We start from the raw sequence: 25,029 nt of genomic DNA, 5'->3' as shown, positions 1-25,029 counted from the left end.
AGTGATTTTTGGTGAAAAAATATCCAAATTATGTGTATGCAATTTCAATAACAGACAACTTTATAACAAAGATGATAAAAGTGTCAACACTCAACATTTCAAATATTAAGAGGGACAATAATAACTTAAAAGGATGTTTGGAAAAGGTGACAGAGGTAAACATTGTTTAAAATCAATGAAGACCAGGTAAGAAGAAGAACAGACTACAATAATGAACTCGCCTTTTTCTCTTTCCCTACCACCCAATCTATGAGCAAGTCTTTTGAACTTCAGCTCCACCACAGTCCATAGTTTGATCTCTCTCTCCACCCTCATGGGTAAAAAATATCTGTCTGGGTTCGTCTGTCCTGTTAAAATTGCCTCTGAACTGTCCCCTCTTGTAACCTTGCCCCTTGGAATCTATTGTCTACAAAGCAACCAGATTTTCTTAAAGTTTAAATTAGAACCTATCCCTTGTCTGCTTAAAATCCTCTAATGGTAACCTGTAACATCCAGAACTAATACAGAAACCTACCATGTCCTAAATGTCCATGTCCGAACATGGAAATGTCCATGTTCAATCTAGTTCCTGTTTACTTCACTGAGCTTACTGCCAACTGCCACCCCTCTTTCTTTCTCTAATTCTGCCATCAGCACACTGGCCTTTTTGTCCTGTAAACATGCCAAAGTTGTTCCCTGTGCCTGAAATGTTGTACTCCTAGATCTCTGTATATTTGATTCCATCTCATTATTAAGGTCTAAGCACAAAACTCACCTTCTCAAGTACCTTTCCTGACCACTTTAAAAAAAGCAGCACTCTCACCGTACCCCCAACCCAAATATTATCTATTTTGTCTTATTCATATTACTTATCAGTAATTTAATTATCTATCTGGAGATCTCTGTCTTACTCCACTAAGAAATTATGTCCTCTGAGGGAAGGGATTTTAACTTCCACTCCAGTATATCTATCATCAGTGCCTAGAACAATGTTTGGCATAGAGCTTCTTCTCAAACACCTGTTGAATGGGATTCATTCTAGGGTATTGGGACCAAATGTCAAGTAGATTTTAGGCCAGTTTGCAAAGAATCTTCAAGAATTACAGTGAAGTAATGAAAAGGTTCAAGATGTTGCTGGATGACCAACAAGTTATGAACGCTATAGAAGGGATTACTGCATTAAATAGGACCTTAATAACCTTCAAATGACCTTTAAAATCCTTTACAATTATAAAATCCCAATCTATCTGAAATGCAATGAGTTATTTTCATTGTATATAGTTGTTGAATAAATGGTTTCTATACCATCACTTTACCTTCAGGAGATCTGAATTAACCTCTAGTATTATGTCTATCTCCAACTTAACTAAACATCTTTAGTGACTTCAGACAATATTTTCCATGTAAGAAACCCTGAATTTACTATTTATAACCACATACTATTCTGAGATATAACAGCCTATCCCCCCAATACCCCACCACCAAGTACATGCATAGAGCATTATATTTTTTCAAGGCTTTGTACATGGCTTTGCTATGATTTAGTTTTTGTTACTTTCTGTTACCTCCTACCACTTCTGCCCAGGACTAGAAAAAACAGTGCAACTGATAAAGGACTGTATGATAAGATAATCCATAGGCATACTATCTTAGCCACACAATTTTTGTTTGAATAAAATTTTAGACTTAGGCTTGAAATCATTTTAATAAGTCATGATTACTTTGAAAAGACAATATTTTAAAAGCAACACAGTCTGACCAAATTAATATAGCTGCAGGAAAAATACTTAAGTATTATTTTAACAAAGACATGTTTATTTTATCAGTGAGTATAAAGCAGTGTATTCCAAGATGAGTTTCTGAGGAGATCAAGTCTTCAAAAGATAATGGTCAAACAAAATAGGTTAGAGAAATACAATACATTATAATCCTATTCCCCATTCACAAAATACACCAACACTTAGTCTTTAAAACATTTCATAAAAAAAGAATGGAACTTCACCTAATCCATCATTTCCCATATTTCTCTGACCAGAATTCCCTACCTTTTAGAGGCACAGGTAGTAATGGTAGAAAACACAACTTAGGGAAACACTGCTATATATACATATATTTTCAAATATAGTGCCATATATATATATATGGCACTATATTTGAAAATGTTACTTGTAGACAGATTTACAAAATAGCTAGGAAACTTACAATAATTTAGAAGCTTACTAAGATGTAAGTATTCAAGTAACTTGCATTACATATTTAAAGCAGCTAAAACAGGGACCATTATAAGGCAGATGATTTCATTTAAAACATTAAAATAATTAACATTTTATTCAAATCCCTGTATTAAATGCTAATTTCTCTGCACCAGCAAGTATTTTGTGATGTCATTTCCTACCCCAATATTAAGAGCTATCTTTCAATATTAAAACTAAAGTTCTTCTAGGAATCAGGTACTTCAGAAGGTAGTGAGGAAGCACAGGTTTGTGAATCTACTGGTTTGAAAGTCATTTGTATGCCTTTGATCCTCTTTATACCACAATGTACTGACTACTTGGAAGGGAAAAATACTTTTCACATGTGGACTCTTGTATTATATTTTTCTAGATTTCTGGACCATTTGATGTCAACATATTTCTATTGGGGTGAGGAGGAGAGTACTGAATAGTTAACACTCCCCCAAACGAGAGGGACTACAGCAGTTTTAGAAAGCACTTACTTAATCATTTCAAAAAGCTTTGGATCTGAGACCTTGATATTTCGTGCCATATTCCAGGAAAGATGAACCATGGGTACTATTGACTTCACACTTTGCAATTTGTTCCATTCGTACCGTTCCACTGCCAACTTATACTGGCAGGCTAGGAAAAAAAAAAAAGTTATAAAGCACCAAAGTACCAAAATATATGAAGATAACCATTATCACCTTCTTGGGTGATACCATCAACACCAATTCTGAAAATCTCAAAACATTACAAAAATAATTTTATGTTTTTTTCTGGTAATTATAGTAATAATAACAGCGATCATGTAAAGAGTGCTTCTTATAACTATGTGCCAGGCATTGATGAGCTATTTTAATACATTATTTCATTTAATCTTTAGCATCACCTTTTTAATTTTATTATCCTCATTATACAGATGAAAAAATTGAGGCCCAGAGAGGTTATATAGCTTGCCCAAGTTGCAGAGCCAGGTTCTGGTCCTAATCCAGGGCTTTCTGGCTCCAAAGGCCATGTTCTTAATCTCAACTATCTACTGCCTGAAAGCAGGCATTATCCAAATGGAATCTGACTTATAGGGCTATTCATTGGATGCCAGATAAAAAGAATGAGCAACTATTCTACTCTGCGTTCTCCCATAAAGGGTTTCTTTTATAAGACAAACAAAGCACTCTAAGCATCGCATGGAGGAAAGCCACCCACTGACCACAAATACCAATTCTGGACTATTGTATGAGAAATAATAAATGTCTATTGTTATATATATATATTTTTTCTTGTATATAAAGACATACATTTGTTATTTGCTGAGAATTATAGTCTTGAATTTCTATTTAACTTGAATTTAATTTCTTGTGCGACAAAATTAAAATTTTATTCAAGGAGACTCTTCTTCCAATTTTTAGTAGGGTATATTCCAAGAAAAAAAAAAGACCTATCAGTTACAATCCCTTAAAAATTAAACTTTTTTTAGCATATTCTTTAAAATACCTGTAAGTGGACCAACATTCCAAGCAATGTTGTTGCACCAGCCAATAGCCTGAACCCAATGAACAGTGCCTGCATTTATCCAGACCAAATCTCCAGGTCGCTGAATAAACCTATACACTGGAACATTTGCTTCATAAAGATCTTCAAGGTTGGGCCACCAAGAACCCATTAGGAAATTCAAATTATTTCTGAAATAAGAAAAAATAATGCAAATGGATCAAGTATTTTAATGAGCTCCTTACAAGACTGGAAGACAATGTCAAAAGTTTTAAAAATATGCTCACTCATTGCATTGAAACTTAATTGCTTGTATAGTAAGAACTGCCATATATAAAGTGAGTAAAGTTAATTACAGTCAAGTTCTGGATGACTTAACCAAATATCAGTACTACTACCTTAAGATGATTTTTTAAAGATCCAAATGACATACAAAACTACTTTTAAGCAACACTTATACACATTAACTTGTCATTTCACTTTACTAAAGGCTATTTCAACTGGACCCTTCTCTCTGGAGTACTGAGTACTAAAAGGTAATGGAAGGTGGAGTAGACATCAAGTTATTTAAATTCACAAACAGAAATACTATGGCCAATATTAAGTACTAGGAACTTCTATTTCTGAGGTAAAGTAGAAAATAGAGATGGTCTCCATGAATCTTAAGCAGAAAAAGGAGACAGGATGTCAATCTCTGTACAGTTTTCATGACTGGTTGACTATGAAAAAGGAACAATCACACACATGCACAAGTAACCATATTGTTGCCACCAACACCTGTATACTTTGGAAACATTCTAAAGATCACATCATTAAGCTTTCACTTTAAAACCTAGCTTCTTGTTATTCTACTTGATCATGATATAATATGAAATATTTTTAAACTATGTAGCAACTTCTACTAAAGAGTTTTTTAAAATTCAATTTAGAATTTTGAATTTTAGAATTCAAATTAGAATTAGAATTTTAGAATTCAATTTAGAATTTTTTATACTTTAGATTTTACATTTTGGGGAATGAAAAACTTCCAGAGTGGAAAGCTCCTTTGCTTAAGATCTAAGAACTAGTCTTCACTTTATTTATGTGTCTTGTGCAAAAGGATATGATAAAGTATATATTTAAATTATTTTCATGGTTTAAATGTCATTTTTTTGTTTATATCAAGGGTTAGAAAATCCAGCCCACTGCCTAGTTTCGTAAATGAAAATTTAATTTATTAAAGAAATGACATTACCCTTAATTTACATATGATATGACTGTTTACATACTACAATGACATGACTGTGACAGAGACTATATGAACTGCAAAGCCTAAAATATTTATTATTTGGACCTTTATGAAAAGCTTACCAATCTGTAATCTAGATGGATTCTTAGTCTTACTTTTTCCCAAACAAACAAACAAACAAACCCAAAACCAAAACCAAAAAAAACCAAGGCTGCTCTTGAAAATCTAGAACAGACCGCCAAGAATAGCCTAATTGCAAGGGGATAAGGACTGGCTTACCATTTGTGTTACGGCTAAGAAGATATAGTACAGAAAAATTTGCCTATAAAGCAAAATATGGCTACAAACACAAATCCTAGCTCTACGTCACCCTATGTTGCTGTCATATAATTGGTGAAAACTTTCTATCCAAAAGCAAGATTACCAAATTATCAAGTAAGTGTTTAAAAAAAAGACACCAAAAACAAAAACCAAGCTCAAACTTATAAAACAGCAAACATCCTTTTTATCATTTACTCAAAATGATTGGTTACTTCAAGATAGGTATTATTTAAAGTCATGAAACAAACTACACACATGGTCAATACTGGTCAGTATAAAATCATCCTTAGGCAAAACAAATTATACTGAAACGCTAAGGTAGTGAGTGCTATTTCTGCAACTTAGTTAAATTTACCTAGCTCTTTATACTAACCTGGAATTTTTATTATCATCCCCAAGTTCAAGATTTTTAGACATTATTTGTTCCCAGGCTACCTTTCCATTTAGATAGGAAAGAAAATGAAATCCTAAAAATAGTCAATCCCTACTCAAAAATACATGAATTGCTGTACTGCAGCTGCAACAATATACACTATCTCAAAGTTTAAGAAATAAAAATCTTTGTATAGCACAGTAGAGATTTCCTATATTACACTATTCTTTCTCTGCTACTACCAGGTTGCTGATCCATAAAATTAAATACAAATTAAAGTAGATGATTTCATCAAAGCATGTGAAACCTTAAAATTCCACATCTTTGCCTTTCTTACACTGAAGGAGAAACCTATGTGTTTAAAGACAAAGACAATAAAAGGCGATTACTTTTTGCTTACATATAGGAAATTTGAGATTAATATGGTTTTGCAACTGTATTTATTTTTCTTATTAAATTTAGGTATTTACAGAAAAAGATTTTTTAACCCCTAATTAAAAAATCATAAGGTATGTGGACTATGTATATAACTGGTTTGGTTTTTAAAATATCACACACATAAATGTTTTTGGCATCTTTCTCCCTTTATTTAATTGAAATGGGGGATTAAAACTGAATATATTAACCATAATAATTTTCTAATGTTATCACTAACTGAAAATGCCAGATGCTTACACAATGGAGTACTTTAAAAAAAGAAAGAGAGAATGAGTTTCCTTTTAAATAAACATTTCAATTTAAACTAATGAAAATGCCCTGTCCAGGTAGCTCAGTTGGTTAGAGCATCACCGCTGATACACTAAAGGTTACAGGTTCAATCCCTGGTCAGGGCACATACAAGAATCAACCCATGAACGCATAAATAAGTGGAAAAATAAATCGATGTCTGTCTCTCAAAAAAAATCAATCCATAAAAATTTTTTTTAAATAAAAACAATCCTAAGGTATAAGGGTAACCTTTAACACAAGATAAACAAATAAATGAAGGTTATTTCTAGGATTCTAGGAAAGGAACACTTACACCAGGTGAGTTCTTTCAATTACAGAAAACAAAATCTGAAATAGCTGATTAAATTTTGTAATATTCCTTTATAGAAAAAGCTGCCAGACTAGGTAGTTTTAAAAAGAATTTGTATCATAATGATATAGCAAAGAGTACTATGTCCAAGTATGAGTTATTAATAATCTATGAGGGTGCTCAATTACAGAATTTCTTCCACTTCTAAAACCATTTATAGCAAAAACAATTTTTCTTGGAATATAAACCTTTCATATGAATAAGTACTTATGTATCAACTGTTTAATGACCCTAAATAAACAACTCATTTTTCTACCCTTTAAATTCAAGACTACTACAATTGCATGAAGTGGCTTCAAGGTATCTTAAAATAATCCCAATAACACAAAATGATAGGCTTGCAACCAAAACATTTTAAATGGATTTTCTGCTGACCGGTAAGTGAAAACTGGTTACATGTATTAGGACATCCCATCCACCTTTAGTAAGCTGCCCTTTACAATACTGTTTTTAAATAACTATGTTTAAAGGAAATTTAGTTTGGAAACTTACTTTTCACAGAAATCATTCAGAACACCCCAGTAACCTTCAGGAACAACGAACCATTCACAGTCACCTGGACCAATATTTATGTTAACTGAACAGAAGTTGTTATTTTCTTGATGACCTAAAATATAAAAAGAAAAAAATAATCAGCATACTGTATTTTATAGAAAATGTATCTTTAGAAACAAAACCTTAGAAATGTTCAACAGAAAAACTAGAGTAGTATTCAGTTATCATCACAGTATTTTTTTGGTGTGTGTCAAGTCTAGTTTTAGAGCTGAGTTTGATCAATTCCTAACTTTACACAGTAAAAAGAACCTCTATGGAAGGCAGTCTGTGGTTAAAAGCTTAGGAGCTTGAGCCAGGCTCCCTGGCTTAGTCATTATGTGAATCTGGGTAACTTGCTAACTCATTGTGATTCAGTTTCCTTATATGTAAGATTACATAATAATGATTACAATAAATTGCTGTGTTGTTTTGTGTAATCGTTGAAATAATGACTGTTTCAAACAGTGCCTAATAAATGGTAGGTAATAAATATTAGCTATTATTGATAACATTACAGCCTCTTTCTTGTGGACTTAACCCCCATTTCTCAGAAGTAGTATTAGGACATCAGTAAAGAGACAAGGAGTTTGGTTTTCAAAATGTTCTGCAGGAGTGGTGTCAAGCAGAGAACTCTGGGGGAACTCTCCAGAAACAGAAACACACACAAACACACACCATAGTAAAAACTGTCAGAATTAATCTTACCGGAACTCTGAATGACAGTCAAAGTTTACAGTAATCAAGAGAATTCTTGACCAGAAAAAGGCAACTTAAACATGTTAAGAATTTTTCGTAACATTTTAAGTCACCTTTTTACCCATCCCCATCACTGGTATAGTACTGGACTTAAAAACAGTGGTCTGTGTTCACAGTGTGAGTGTCCCTTGTTCTGGAGGGAGCAGAGCGGATCTTGTTCCCAAAGAATTATATTTTTCTGTTTTGCCCTGACTGGAGTTTCCCCAAAAGACTGACACAAAGGGCTTCTCTTTGTTTCATGTACCTCAGAAGTCTAGCAGAGCAAGTGTCTCAGTGGAGAAGGTTCGCCCCAACACTCAGAAACTAATACACAAGTTGATGCTACCAGGAGTGGGGGGGGGGGGGGTTTGAACAAAACAAAAACCCAAACAACAACAAAATACCTCCTTGGGGCAAACAAAAGAAATACAAAGGCCCAAGAGGAAAACCTGGGGAGTGAGATTTGAGGGGAATAAATTCTTTGTAAAGTTCCTATGTATATTGGAGAATTTAGAAAGCCACATGTGTACCAGGGTAGTAAACAAGCTAAAAAACAAAAACCTAAGAATACAATAAACTTTAACCTCTTGTTGATCTTTAAGCTCAGCACAAGCAAGGAGACTAAACCAGAGCTGTAAGCAGTGTGGCTAAGTACAGAAGGAGGGAATTGAAAGAGAATTATTTTTCCCCCTTTTCTTTCTGTTTTTTCCACTTTCCTTCCTTTCTCATTTTCGGGCATCGAGCATTTAAGGAAAACCTCTGTCACGATACTGGCTAACTGCTGAGATGACAGAAAAAAAGACTTCAGTGTCCACACATGACAAGAAATACACTATCTGCAAAAACAGTATACAAAAGCCACTAAACAAATAGACATGGCCCTGGCTGGTATAGCTCAGTGGATTGACCGCAGGTCTGTGAACCAGAGGATCGCGGTTCGATTCCCAGTCAGGGCATATGCCTGGGTTGCAGCCCAGTTCCCAGAAGGGGACGCACGAAAGGCAACCATACATTGATGTTTCTCTCCCTCTCTCCTTCCCCTCTAAAGATAAATAAAATCTTAAACAAACAAACAAACAAAAAACAAGTAGACAATTGTAGCCCACAACAAGCAACAACAACAAACCCTGGAGATGAAGGAGAATCTGAATTCTGTAACTGCTACCTCATAATATTAAAAATGACAAAACACTAGCAGAGCACTACACTGAAGGAACCAAAACTTCAGGGTCCACATCCAAGAGAGAATACAGCTATTAAAAATAAGTAAGTAGCCCTGGCTGGTATAGCTCACTGGATTGAGCACGGGCCTGCGAACCACATGATCGCGGTTGATTCCCAGCCAGGGCACATTCCTGGGCTGCAGGCCAGTTCCCAGCAGGGAACTCACGAGGGACTCACGAGAGGCAACCATACATTGATATTTCTCTCCCTTTCTCCTTCCCTTCCCCTCTAAAGATAAATAAAGTAAATCTTTAAAAAATTAAAAAAATAAGTAAACAAAACAGTTTTCAACATAGAAGAGGCATGCAAAGAAACAAACAAGTATGTCCCTGTCAGAAAAAGCAAGAAAGCAAGCAAAAAAAGTGAAAGAAATTAAGAAAGTTAGTTAACAAGAACTATTCCTGGAAAAGTACAGGCATAGTACTTACTAGACGCACACTTTAAAAAAAAAATCCTCACCCAAAGATATGTTTATTGATTTTAGAGACAGAGGACGGGAGAGAGAGAGAGAGAAACATCAATTCGTTGCCTGCCATACATGCATGCCCTGACTAGGAATTGAACCCGGAACGTAGGTATACTCCCTGACAGGGGATCATACCTGCAACCTTTTGGGGCATAGGACGATGCTCCAACCAACTGAGCCACCCCAGCCAGGGCTAGACAACCACTTTAAATCAACTATCTTAAATATGTTTAAAGAACTAAAGGAAACCATGGGCAAGAACCAAAGGGAACAATGTCTCAACAGATATTATCAATAAAGAGACAAATGATAATAAGAAATACAAATTTGAAGGTGAAAGTATAACTGAAATATTTACTAGTGGATTTCAAAAGCATACTTGAGCAGGCTAAAGAAAAAACATCAACGAACACATGTAGGTCAAATGAACTATCTGTTCTGAGAAGAAAACAGAATGAAAAATTAGAAGAGCCTAAGGAACCCGTGGGGTACTATCTAAAATACTAACATAGGCATTGTGGGAATCCTAAAGGAAAACAGCAGTAAGAATATTTGAAGAAATGATGGTTAAAAACTCCAACTTGATAAAATACATGAATCTACACGTCCAAGAATCTCAAGGAACTTCAAGTAAGAAAAGCTCAGAGACATACACCAAGACACATTATAACCAACACTAGAAAACCAAAGAAAATCTTGAAAGGAGGAAAAGTGATCTGTCACATACAAGGGATCATCAATGAAATGAACAGCTGATTTCATATCCGATACCATGGAGTCCAGAAATGCACGTAGGATAACACACTTAAATTGCTGAAACAAAAAAATATATTATCCAAGAGTTTTATATGTGACAAAACTATTCTTCAAAAATAAAAGGAGAAACTAAGCCATTCCCACATAAATGAAAGGTGAAGAAGTTTGTCACTAGTCAATATACCCTTTAAAGAAAGGCTGTAGAGTTTTTTAGGCTGAAATGAAACAACACTACAGTAACCCAAAGCACTGTGAGATATAAGCAACTACAATAAAGGTCACTGCATAAGTGGTAAGATTCACACTCCCCAATTTTGAAACTTACCTCAAAAAGCTATAGTAATCAAACCAGTGTGGTACTGACATACAGATATAAACCAGTGGAACAGAATCAAGATTCCCAAAATCAACCATCCATATATCCAAGGTCAATTAATTTTCAACAAGGGTGCCCAGACTATTCAATACAGAAAAGATTATAGTCTTTCTGACAATGGTACTGAGACAACTGGATAGCCATATATAAAAGAATGAAGTTTTAGACTGTTAGCTGATACCATATACAAAAAATTAACTTAAAATGGATCGAAGAAGTGGACTGAGCGCGGGCCTGCGAACCACACAATCGCAGTTTGATTCCCAGTCAGGGCACATGCCTGGGTTGCAGCCCATTTCCCAGAAGGGGACTCACAAGAGGCAACCATACATTAATGTTTCTTTCCTTCCCTCCTTCCCTTCCTCTCTAAAGATAAATAAATTTTTTTTAAAAATTTAAAAAATAAAATGGATCAAAGATCAAATTATAAGAGCTAGAATTATGAAAACTCCAAGAAGAAAACATCAAGGTAAATCTTTATGACCCTGAATTTGACAATGGTTTCTTTTTTTTTTCACCAGTGCACATGGAATATTTTTTCTCTTTTTATTTAATTGTTATTCAAGCACAGTTATACCCATTTTACCACCACCGCTGCCCCCTACATTGTATGACACCAAAAGCATCAACCACCAAGGGAAAAATAGATAAGATGAATTTCATTAAAATTAAGAACTTTGTACATCAAAGGACACCATGAAAAGAGTGAAACAACAAACTATAGAAGAGAAATAAATATCTGCAAATCATTACCTGATAATGGACTAATATCCAGAATGTATAAAAAACTCCCATTATTTAACAACAAAAGGACAAACTACTCAATTAAAAATGAACTGAGAACTTGAATAGATATTTTTATAAAGAAGATATACAAATGGCCAACAAGTACATAAAAATTAAAACCACAACTGAAAAACCACTCTAGATGTGTTGGCCATAAGAAGATAAACTAAAAATCATCAGTGTTGGCTGGTAAGAATGTGGGAAAACTGGAGCCTTAGTAAACTGCTGGCAAGATATCCAAATAGTATAGATGCTGTGAAAAGCAGTTCAGCAGTTAAAAAGTTCAATGTAAAAATGCCACGTGACCCAACAATTCCAATGCTTGGTATACCTATAGTCAAAAGAACTAGAAATAGGTATGCAAACAAATATTTGTATATGAATGTTCATGGAAACACTATTCATAACACCAAAATGTGAAACAACCCAAATGTCTATCAACCAATGAATGGATAAACAAAATGTTCTACATCCCTACAATGGAATAGAATTTGGCTATAAAAAATGAAACACTGATAACAATGTAGATGAACCTCAAAAACATGCTAAATGAAAGAAGCAAGGACAAAAGGCAACATACTGTACAATTCCATTTATATGAAACATCCAGAACAAGTAAATCTATAGAGCCAGAAAGCAGACTATAGTAAGTCCTCACCATCATTGATAGATTCAGAACTGTGGCAAAATGTTGTATAATGAAACCAATTTTACCACAGGCTAATATAAACAAGAGTTATAATAAAATGACACTGAGTAAAAGGACTGAGGACCTGCTATAGCGGTAGCCAGGAGCTGATGAAAGTGGGGAATGCAGACTGAATGGTTAATGGGTACAGGGTTTCCTTTTAAGCTGATGAAAATGTCTTAGAACTACATAGAGGTGATGGCTACACACCACAGTGAATAACTAAATGCAAATGAATTGCACACTTTAAAATAGTTAATTTTATGTGAATTTTACCTCAACAACAAAAAAAATGTAGCTGTGTTCTCATCACACCCTGAGTCTTTTATTATTGTTTATTTTTACATATTATAGTACAATATGAAGATGGTACTCTTAATATTTACAAATATCTCTTACCATGGGTAAATGGTTGGAATTGTTCATGGCATACAGACTCCAAATAAAATTTAGCTCTAATTAAAATTAGAACACTGGGACCTCACTATCTAACTAAAACTATTTTAGGGTAGAGCCTGAGGGCATCTCTATAGTTTAGAACATACATGACTGACCATAAAGTCCATTAAAGCAGGTAACATTTATTTATCTATGTAACTCCAGGAACCAAGTGTCTGCCCCATAAAAAAAGTATTCAAAATAATTTTTTTTAAATTGGAACTGAATTAGCCCTGGCTGGTGTGGCTCAGTGGATTGAGTGCTGGCCTCCAAACCAAGGGGTTGCTGGTTCGATTTCCAGTCAAGGCACATGCCAGGTCAGGTCCCCAGTAGGGGTGGTGTGCAAGAAGCAACCACACACTCATGTTTCTCTCCCTCTCTTTGTCTTTCCCTTCCCCTCTTTCTAAAAATAAACAAAATCTTTAAAAAATTTTGAAGTGAATTAACACTTTAAGGGTCAACTCAATATTTCTTCTAAGACTCAGTCATCCAATACAATAACTACTTGAAATGTGGTTAATATAAACTAAGATGTGTGATAAACTATAACGTACCTAATTTTGAAGACTTAACATGAAAAAATGCCTAAAATACCCCAATAATGTTTATACTGATTACATGTTGAAATAATAGTTGTCTACACTGGATTAAAATTAATTTCACCTATTTCATTTTATATAAATATGACTATTATAAAATTTTAAATCATGTCTGTGACTTGTACTATATTTCTATTGGACACTGCTACTTCCTAAGGGAATTCTTTAATGTTCCCCGGGACATTTCTGAAAAACAATGACTTGTATACAAACCAACAAAAACCTAAAACAATCTAGGCATACAGTGACAAAGAAGTAATCTATCAAGTTTACTTTTTCCCCTTGACTTACAATGAAAAACTGTGTTCTTTTTAATTTGAGGATATTTATATAAAATAATTCAAATTGGATGAAAGACATTTTCAGTTTAAGTGCATGTTAATAGAAATAATCCAATACTACATATACAGGAAAAAAGAACTCCAGAGAGTTCAAATAACTTGCTCAGTATTTACACTGGTGTCTAGAGTGAGAACAGAGTGGGGAGTGGACAGGTCTTCTACCATTTATTCTGTAACTGTTTCTACTTTACCCAGCTATGGATAAAATATGACAGAACCAGGCTTCAAAATGGCCTGAGGGTAAAAATGACTTCAACCTAAGTTTGTACATGAGAGTCTTCTAGAGAGCTTAAAAAAAAAATACTGATGACTAGATCACAATCTCCAGAGATTAATCAACTGTATCTTTTTAAAAAGCTTACCAGGAGATTCTAATGAGCAGCCAGGACTGGGAACCACTGACCTATGTTACCCAGAAGCAAGCATAGGCCTATTATAAAACAATTCTTAAACTACTATTCAATAACCAGACAACAAAGAAGAAAGTCTGGCTTTCAAATTATGGCTGTTTTAAGTAGCAAACAGAAATACCTGAGGGTAATATGCAACTCACAGGCACTGGCAAAGATGAACTTGTTACCACTAGCACTTTTCTGAGCTGTTAAATATTAAATATTTTGAACATTACCCTATGAAATATCATGCCAATTAAGGCAGCAGAGAGAAAATGGTACAGCAGTGCTGGACAGAATTTCAGGTCTAAAACCAATGTACAAATGAAGAAAAAGACCCAGAGAAAGAATGTGACTTGCCACAAGTGACAGGCTTAGTTAGTGGTAAAGTCCAGATTAGATACCAGGATGAGTCCAGTAATGTCTCCACATAATCATGTATTTTATAAACTGCACTGAGACAAAGTTAGGCAATGGTAATCCACACTTTCTTTTTTTAAATGAAATAAAATGGAAAATAATGTGATTTTCCCTTATATATTTCATATCTTGATTCTGTGTTTCAATTGTCGGAGTTATATTAGTTCATTAAAGTTACCCAGTGTCCTGCTTCCTGGAACTTTCATGTATAGTTGAACTGTATTCATGCCCAGTATGGTATGACCAACGTGGCTTAGAAGATTTCCTGCTGATACAACACGCACGAAAGCAGGAAGCTTAGTCAGCTCGTGTAGCTGCAATTTCCACCTGCAACAAAATAACAAATTAAGAGTGACACTGTGCTACAAATAGTTGTAGAAGTTAACCATTTCTTCAAAAACCTTGTGTTCCAATCAGAAAAATAACTGAATGTGTAAATATTTTACTTTCAATAGGAAAAACCTAAATGCTCAAATTTTTAACTTTCCCACAGAAAACCTAATAAAAAGCATAAAAATTATTAAACAAGAAAAAACTGACTTTAAATTTTTATGATTGCTGTATAATTCTATTTTATAAAATTATATTATTAATCATAAAATATAATGTTATGATTGTATAATTAGCATATACTTAGGGTCATGGTGACAAGGGTTTCAGTTCAAGAAAATAGTTACAAAACCTAGCAAACATAATTTAACTAAAATTTGTATATCAACTAAGAAAAGTGACAAGGAGTGAGGGAGAAAAGGAAATTGTACAAAATTCTCAATCTTGCAAAAATATGTCTTTACATCAGTTCACAGACAACTACAAAGACTCACTTTTTGTCATCAGATAGGTCAATGTTGGTCCCAAACTTTATGGTTTTAAAAGGTCCTTTCCTCCTCCTCCCAGAACTTAAAAAAGAAAGACAATATTAAAAACATGCATTTTATACAGAAATACTAAGTGGACCATTAAAATAACTTACTTATCTGAAGATGTAGATTCACTATCTGAGTGCTCTTTATGGTGACTTCTTTTCTCATTTTCTTCCTATAGATTAAGCAAAAAGCATTCCAGTTTAGTATTCTATAAGCAGCTAGCCTTCCCATCATATGTACAACAGAAAAATCTACATCTAGATTGATGGTATTATCTATGTTTGAAACTAAGTTTCAGTGTGCCTTTTCCACATGAAATTTTCTTCGGAGACCACATAAAAACCCAAGAAATCAACAGTATTCAACCTCCTTCCATCAGCCATAATGTTATCCTGAGAGTTCTTCTTCATTAAAATTTTTCTATAAGAGGAACAAACTATAGATTCTCATTTCTGCTCCATTTTTCAAGGAGAGAAAATTCAGGGAAAGTTAAGAGGCCTAAGAGGTAGCAATCTTGATTATAAAATTTCTAAAGTAACAGAGACACATGTATGCATGCGTATCAGCTATGTATGTACAAGGTCTGTCCAGAAAGTATCCAGCCATGAACTATGGAAAGAGACACGTTTATTGAAGAAGATACAAGAAACAAGGTACATAAGACAATGACACCTCAGTCCCCTTCAAAGCAGGCACCTTGGGACCTCACACAGTTCTGGCAGCATCATTAGTAACTGCAGCATGATGTTCCTTCTGCTCTGGTGGCAGAAGCTGTGGAATACATTTTGCCACACCACGATCCAGCATCAAAATCTCAGACAGCAGCTTTTGGAATCCCCGGATCAACTTTTACTTCTTGCACTGTCAGTCGCTGATCTTTGTTGATTGTACCCCATACATGTTCAACATTCTCAGATGTTCTGCTTGCTACAGGCCTTCCAGAATATGGATCACTTTCAACAGATTCCCGACCATTTTTTAAGCATTTGTGCAACACTTTTATTTGCACTGCACTCACTGCATTGTCCCCAAATCTTCTGTGTCATCTGAATAGTTTCTGTGGAGGAATGTTAAGCTTCTTGCAAAATATGAAACAGATGTTACTTTACTCATTCAGTGATTTTGATGCAACAGCCATACAGTACACATGCTCACTCTAGAGTCTACTATCCTCACTGACTAGTACAGTGAAGCCGTCATTATTCAAGCATGAGCATTCCAGTCCACTCTCTTTGGTTGCCAGGTTACATCGATGTCATGCAGGCTGTTATCATTATATTAACAAGGCTGGACTTTTTTCTGGACAGATCTCGTATATACAAGGGTGGAAGGTAAGAAGTTCTCAATTCTTCATTCTGGACAAATGTAAAATGGTCTTCCTGGGCTATATCTTTTTTCCGCAATGAATTATGCATGAATGATAGAACATTTAAAACATTAGTAAGGAAATTAAGTACAGGATGAATATAGGTGCTTTTCAGTGCAAAATTACTACTATTTACAATGTTTGTGTCACAGATATGGTTATATCTTAACAATGTCCTATGATATTTTTTAAAAAGATTTTATTTATTTATCTTTAGAAAAGAAGGGAAGGAGAGGAGAGAAACATCAATGTGTGGTTGCCTCTCATGAGTCCCCTGCTGGGAACTGGCCTGCAACCCAGGCATGTGCCCTGACTGGCCACAATCGTGTGGTTCGCAGGCCCGTGCTCAACAATGTCCTATCAGTTTTAACTTAGCAATACTTAGTGACATTTTGGCCTCCCTCACTTTGTATGTACAGTTTCTAAACATTTGTCAGACTTTTTACATGTAATATGGTTCAGGCCTCCAAAGCACATAAACGAAAAATAACAACAACAAAAAAACACACCCTTTCTTTGGTTATGAGTCCATTCTGCTCCTATTATCTTTGCTTTTCAACCGTTTCACCAAATTTTCCTTTGATGATATCTGAATCCTGCTATTATTACCTACCCTATTCTGACCATAACACTACCACATAGTTGAAGTATCTTGAAAGTCTGAACTACAGTGATTTATATGGATAATGAATTTACTGCAACTCCTGAAAGTTAAAGGACAGTTTTTATTAGATAAATTTCTCAGTAGAATATAAGGAGTGGTAGTGAGAAAGGAGCACAAGTGTATGGTTTACAGGTACAAGTGTTGTCTTTATTGAAAACATGAACTCAGGGCAGAATTTTAAACAAATATAAGCAAATCTAATGAATTACAATAAAGACTTCAGGCACATATTAAATTTCACCGGTAGCGTAGTATAGACAGTTTCAGCAATACATTTAATAAACTCATTTTGCAGGTGTTTTATATTCACTTCATGGGAAAGCTGACCAAGTTGTTATTACAGTTCTACAGGATTTTAGTAATGCTTCATTGTTGAAAGGCATATGAGTCTTTTAACAATAATCCTCTGACCATTTTTCAAAGTTTTATTTTTTAATTTTCCATATATTTTCAAATAATTTACGCCTGTCCCTCAGTTTTCTCTTTCAGACTGAGATTGGTAAGAATAACACTGATGTGTCCTGGGGAGTTATCAGATAATACTAACTTGATAAATGAGAAAAATGAGAAGGCACAAGACTAGGAACTGTGTAAGAATAAATCAAACTTGAGACTTAGTTAATCCTCTAATATCAGTGGTTCTCAATTAGGAGCAATTTTGCCTTCCATAGGATATTTAGGATGTCTGGTGACATTTTTTTATTGTCAGAGCTGGGGTTGGAGGTAAAGGGCATCTAAGTGGGAGAGGCCAGCGATACTACTAAGCATTCTACAATACAAAGGACAACATCCCACAACTAAGAACTATCTAAGCCCAAAATGTCAATAATGGTGGGATTAAGTAAACCTGCTCCAAACAAGAACATCTAAGGGTTGAGGAAGGTGTCTCACTAAATAGTAATAACATTTACTTTATGGACCTATAGGTTGTCTTAGACTTTTACTAAGGGCAAATTGGATAGCACTTATGTTTCATATAACTATAAAATAATATGATGCTTACAAGAGTCACATACTCCTTCAAATTAAAATATAAAATAAAAAATATCTCCAAAATAATATACTCTTCAGGAAGTAATTACTTACTCTCAATGATTCCTGAAAGGAGGAGGCCTGGTACTGTGCATATTTAGCAATTGTAGTATGAGATCGATTACTTTCACAATGCCAGATTTTCTTTGTTCCAGTGGGATCCCAGTTTTCATCTGCTGGCTGCAACAACTGTGTCCTCACTTCCACCATATGTTCATTGTTAGCTTCCACCAAAGTTTTGGTAGAGAAAAGTCCTAGGTCTTCATAAATAAATAAAGGCAGTTAAATAAATAAAAATTATATTTGAAATAAAAATTTAAAAGTGCTTTATTTAAGGAGAAAAACAAAAGAAAATGTTTTATGGTGTTCCATTAAAATCTCCAATTCAGTCAACTGGAGCTTCTGCACACCCAGAGCTTCCACAACCATATATGGAAACCCAGGACCTACTCATTATGAGACCAACAGAGGAAGCAGAATCAAGGGGCAGGTACTAAAGTTTCACTTATTTATTTAATTTCTATGGGTGCCAGGAGCCAAATAAGAGGCAACAGTATTTATTAGTAGCATTGAATTCTACCTAAATAAAAATAATTTCTTTCATTAGTCAACATAAATTACAGCTATGTAGTTTGACCAAAATTAAAGCTAAATTAAGAAACCACCCATAAAAATTCCAGTAACCAATATTATCATCGTAACTTCATGTTGTTTCAAGAAATAATACACTGACACACATGCACTCTCTCTCTTACAGCCAGGAAAATATTAAAATAAAAATGTGGAAAAGTGAAAAAATAAATAGAAATAAGTTTCTGCCTGTGCTTTAAAAGGCAATAGGTAGCAAAGAAAATATACATATAAGTTTTCCTTTTTCTTATTAAAGCTTACCCAACTTAAGAGCTCCAGCAAGGCCACGTATTACTGTAACAGGGTTGTTTGGATTTGTACAAAATTGATGTAATGGAGGAAAGAAAGCATCACGCTTATTTTCCAACTGTAAAATTAAAAGATACAGTTAGATCTCTAGAAAACAGACCTTTAAATATTATGCCAAATACACATCTGTTATTTACCGCAATTTGATAATGCATCCCATGTGCCACTATTTGTATTTTACATTCTATAGTATTTTATCACTGCATCTTTTGATCCTGACTATAATTAGATATAACCACATACATCTCTCTTGTCCATTATATCCTGAACAAAAATACATGGGAGAAATAGAATTTAAACTCTAAAATCAGATTGTTTTAAATATTGTATTACTTAACCTTAAGAAAGAAGAAAATTTTATATGCTGCAACATGAAACTTGAGAACACTATGTTAAATGAAAAGAAGCCACACACACAAAAACAATTGTGTATATAATTTCACTTAAATGAAGTGGCTAAAGTAGTCAAATTCATAGTAACAGAAAGTAAAGTAGTTGTTATTGCTAGTGACTGGGGAGACTGTGGAAAAGGGAATTATTTTTTAATAGGTATAGAATTTCAGATTTGCAAGATGAAAAAGATATTGAGAGTTGTTTTGCAACAATAATATACTTAAACTATTAAACTGTACATTTAATGAATGACAAAGACGGTAATTTTTATGAATATCTTTTTTTAACCACAAAAGAAAAAAATTAAAACAATATATTACCAAAATGAAACTAGGCTGAAGACCCATAAAAGATAAATTTTAATTTTGTAATCCCCCCCCCCACCTGAGACCTCAGTTTAAAAGTTTTGTTAGAGTTCTATCTCAGTGCTTCCCTTACATACTAAAGAATCAATAAATACTGGCTGGAGGAAGGATTAATACCGCATTTGGCCTCTAGAAGGTGAAAACAGAACCGAATCTCTAAAAACAAACTTTATAGTTTAAAATTTTTTCATTTGGAGTAAAAGTGGGAGGATGGAAGGAAATGGGGTAGGGTAGGAGGGCCTATTTAGGAGAAACATTAAAAAAAAAGTTGCTTTGACTGAACTCTTAAATCCTATATCAGATGTCTAACTGTCCATAAAGTAAAAGCAATATCCAGTTTTAAATATTCTATTCAGCTTTTAAATTACATATTATGACATTTTATATTTTCAAATACTCTCTTTGAAGGTAAACAATACCTTGGTTTTTTTTTTTAGTAGATGTTTAAAACAGAATGAATGTTCAGGTCTGCAGAACTAGTAGAATGCACATATAAAACTCAGCTTATTTTTAAAAAGTTATACTTTTAGATAGATTTTGCCTAATACTGCTCAAAATTAGGGGCGGTACAAAGTATTTCTCACTACTCTAACGTAATCATAACAATTAATAGCTGAGAAGGCATGTTTTAGATGCTATTAACAAAATTTTTTGAAGTCATCTTTACCCCCCCCAATTCAAGCTGCTACCAATAATTTTGTTTCCTAAAGGGCATCACATTGATTTAAAGCAAGATCTTATAAAAAACAGGCAGACACACACTAATTTGATTTCTTTCTAGTCAGCCAATCCAGACTCACATAAATACTAGGTGTAGGTGGATTCAACTTGTCCTTTGGCAAGGGAGGGTATGGTGAAGATGGTGGTCTTGGAGGTGGACATTTATCCAATAAAATGCTACTGTTCGATAAGCCATTTTTACCTAGATTCCTTAAAAAAAAAAAAGGAAGAAAAAAATCAGCTGTACATTTATTTAGGAAACAAAATTAAAATCCTGAATTAAATCCTAACTAAATCACAGGGCAGTTGCACAAATCCATGAGATTTAGATCTATCTGCAAAAGACTCAGAACAATTTTTAATTTCAGCAAATACTTAGCTTGATTCCTGTATCTTCCACTTAAGTAATAGAGAAGTTATCACAACCCATAAATTACTGATGACATTCCTTATTTTGCTGGTAATTCTCCAATTTATCTTTACATCTGAAGAACACAAACTCCCAATTTTCTCTCCACCATCTTCCACCATCAAATTTTCTCCCATTAAACATTAAAACAGTAACTTGATCAAAAAAGTCTAGATAATAGTAAAAACAGGCTATGTCTCTGTTCTTATCAAATTAGCAACTATAACTAGGATATCTTAGAGACAATTTCGAAACCCGAAAAGGGCTTTTCCTTTCTCAAATCTGGAAAGAATTTTCTGTGTAACTGCTTACTAATAAAATTTAGCAAGACTCCAATCTACCAAGTTTTACAGCAAATGATAACAATTTTTAAAATAAGGTGCATAGTTGCTATCTGTTCTCTGATACTCTGTAATTATAACAGTATTTGGGGTTTATTTTCCTTTAATGAACATATTATGTTTGCTACATTATACCAAACTATAACTATTTAGCGTCAGAAAAAAAAGATTATTTTCAATTTCTTAAAAATATCTTCTCAACTCAAAAAATCAGCAAGACATAGTCTTAAGCTTTCAAATCATTTCAGGTTAACTAACCTACCTCACCCAACTCTAAGTTCAAAAATAACCAATTGGGTTAAAATACCAAGTACTCTTAAATTAACAAACATATTAAAGTTTAGGATAAGGATTTGAACATTGCATTTATGGCGGGAAGTGAAAATCTTAGCAATTTTACTTACTGAAGAGAAAACTGGCTATTTTTTATCCTAAATTATAGAATAATACAGGTTAACACAAAATTAATTTTCCTCATTTTGCTATGATTTTGCCAAACTGGAAAAAAAAAAAACCCAAACTTAAAAATCAGGCTGTTCTGGTTGGTGCTAAAGAAAACTAAGGCTTGAAATCCCACTGCTATAACCTTTTAAAATGTCACATAAAATAGCATCACAGGTGTCACTTTCTTAATTTTCTCAACTACAATTCCAAGTAAAAACAAAAGAATTCATGACAGGTATCAAAGAAATTAACTAAGTTTAAAATGACTGAATATTTAGAAAAGTATACGAATTAGTTATTAAAGTGAAAGTTTCAAATCAAGTAATAATTAAGGTCCAAAGTTAAATAAATGAATCTGCTACTGAAAACCAGTTTCCCACAAAGCATGAATGTACTATATATTTATATTTTTAATATTTATCTATCTATCTATCTATCTATCTATCTATCTATCTATCTATCTATCTTTAGAGGGGAAAGAGAGGGGGAGAAACATCAGTGTATGGTTGCCTCTAGTGCGTCCCCTGCTGGGAAATGGCCTGCAGGGAACTGGCTTGCAACCCAGGCATGTGCCCTGACTGGGAATTGAACCTCGATCCTCTGGTTCGCAGACCTGCGCTCAAATGTCCTATATATTTAAAAAGACATGATACATTCAAGCTTTTAAATCTAGGTATAAAATTGGTATTAACTTATAAACTCCATAAAAGTAGAAAATAATTGGCTAAAACTAGTTAAAAAAAAACCTCCAACAATTTAAGTATTATTATCAGACCAACACAAAATAAGAGTCACAGTATCTACATAAATCATTACTTTTCATGCTGAATTGTCCATCTGCCACTATTTAACTTTGGAGTTTAAACAAAATATGACCCCAAATACCTAAAATCTGTTTTATAGAGCAAGAGATGGATGTACTATCCAGTAAATAATTAATATTTTAAGGAACTGAAAGATGTTAGCCAAGTATTAAAACTGTACCATAAAAAAGCATCTCATAATAATTAAATGTAGCATCAAAACTTAAGCTTCTAAGACAACATTCTGTATGTTGGGAGATGAGACTAGAAAACAGGGTGTGCTACATTAGAATTCTGCCTCCATCATTTCCACAGTTCTGTAACAATTAAAAGAAAAAAAGGTAAGTGGGAAAGTAAAACAATGAAAAGTGAAGATGCCTTTATTTTAAAATAGAAAAAAGGTGAGGAGGCAAGACTGAGGAAGCTGGCATGATTAAAAAATTGATTGTTACAATTACATTTTTAAACCATAAAAGTGGGAAAGGTATTGTAACTGCCTTTCGATGTTTCACCAAACAAGAGCCAGATTTAAAATAACCAATGCTTTAAAAACTATGTATGTGAAAATAAGAGGGTAGTCAAAGTAAACAGTGCAATCAAATTATAGCTAGCAGTTTCTTACTGTATTCCAAACATTGACTCGCTGACTATTGAAGTCTGAAACAAATAGGAATTTCCCTGAAGAAACTGGTGTAGCTGTCTATATATTTACTAAAATATTTTTCTACTTAAAATACACTTTTTAACCTTAATGTAAAGGACAGCTATGGATAATGAATAGATTTCATCTTCTGAAGATAAAAGTGTCCAACACTATTTATAATACTTCAAGTCAAATAATGAAATTTTACTATAATAATCCAAAGTGGAAAAAGTGAAGTTGATTATCCCATTTTAAATCCTTTCCTCCCATTCTAGGCAAAACAGAGTAGGAGGAAATTACAGACCAATTATTTAAAATATTGGCTTAAACTTACAACTTTCAAACTGATACACATCACTTGGTAGAAAAAGTGCTAAACCAATCTTCTAATTATCTTTGGTTATGAAGCTCCTAGACCAGAGACATCTGAGTATCCTGCACCTATCTCACTTTCGACTTCTGAGTTCAGGGCTCCTGCCTAGTGCAGGACACCATCAACAGAACAAAAATGGCAAAAAATGTGACACCTACCACTTGCAGTCTTGACTTTTTCTCTAAGCCTCAGAAGACTTTTATTTCCAATTTATCAGAGCATTTTTGGTCTCTTCATTAATAAAATGAGATCTAGATTTACTGAAATAATCCAAGCAACACCAGGGGCCTATAGTGTATTGATTGATGTATCTAGCTACTTATTATACAGAGGTGGACAAAAATAGGATTACAGTTGTAACTAATATTCTTTTGAGTTAATAAAGCTATTGTAATAATCATAACCTGCACATCTTTTTCCATATGAACTGTAAAGCTATTTTTGCCCACCCCTGTATATATAACCTAGTGTCTGTAATAAACTAAAATTGAGCGTAATATAAAACTGTAAGAATGTACTTAAAACTTCTGAAGTGAATGTTTATATACACCTCAAAACTGAGATGGAAGGTTATCTTTAATATATTAAAAAACACAATCACACCTAAGTACCAGAGCATAAGACTGTCTTAATGAAAACTCAGGGTAACTGTTACTGCTGTCTCTTTATAACTTGCACCTCCATGGAACTCTTTCTGACAGTATTCCTCCAGAATACTCTTAGGTACACCATATAGTCTATGATGCTGATTTTGAACTTCTAATTTTCCCCTATTTTCTAGCAACTGCCGATTCTACAGAGTGCTGGAGGGAAAACCCAGCTCCAGTATAGTGGCAGCAGCAGAGGCCCTAGCAGCCAAGTGGGGAGTAGGTAGAAGGTAGTACAAGCTGGCAGCAAGCCAAGACACTATATCTAAGGATTTCTCAGTTATATCATTTGATCTGGGTATTAAAACATGCCTATGTCCTTTAGGCCCAGAGTTGAAGTAAATGATAGTATAACATCTAGACAAGAAAAACTAACAGAAAAACAGTGCTTCCAGCAACATGAACCAAATAGACAATACAAAAAACAATATAAAAATGGGTAATTTTTGCTTTAGTCTGTGTCAGAATAATAAAAATAACAGCTAAAATAGTAGAAAACTCACAGAAAATGATGAAAAGTAATAAAAAATAAAGCCCAGATCAGGAGGTATTTTAAACATTCAAACTGAAACAGTCTTTAAAG

General features: G+C 33.9%; 1 protein-coding gene across 4 annotated transcripts in view; it reads right to left on the bottom strand.

Moving 5' to 3' along the window:
• KDM6A (lysine demethylase 6A) overlaps positions 1-25,029 on the bottom strand; it is a 175,092-nt gene that overhangs the window by 14,782 nt on the left and 135,281 nt on the right. For all 4 annotated transcript variants that reach the window (XM_053670650.1, XM_053670653.1, XM_053670652.1 and 1 more), the window contains 9 exons: positions 20,867-20,996; positions 19,261-19,366; positions 18,424-18,629; positions 15,415-15,479; positions 15,266-15,340; positions 14,620-14,768; positions 7,179-7,293; positions 3,690-3,877; positions 2,696-2,837 (listed from right to left, as the gene is read on the bottom strand). In XM_053670650.1, the coding sequence (XP_053526625.1) occupies positions 2,696-2,837; positions 3,690-3,877; positions 7,179-7,293; positions 14,620-14,768; positions 15,266-15,340; positions 15,415-15,479; positions 18,424-18,629; positions 19,261-19,366; positions 20,867-20,996 (1,176 nt within the window). The remainder of the gene's footprint in view (positions 1-2,695; positions 2,838-3,689; positions 3,878-7,178; positions 7,294-14,619; positions 14,769-15,265; positions 15,341-15,414; positions 15,480-18,423; positions 18,630-19,260; positions 19,367-20,866; positions 20,997-25,029) is intronic.

The sequence above is a fragment of the Artibeus jamaicensis genome, unplaced genomic scaffold, assembly GCF_021234435.1.
Source record: "Artibeus jamaicensis isolate MK-2021 breed Jamaican fruit bat unplaced genomic scaffold, CSHL_Jam_final contig_60, whole genome shotgun sequence".
Lineage (NCBI taxonomy): Eukaryota > Metazoa > Chordata > Mammalia > Chiroptera > Phyllostomidae > Artibeus > Artibeus jamaicensis.
This window is presented reverse-complemented; position numbering and strand designations above follow the sequence as displayed.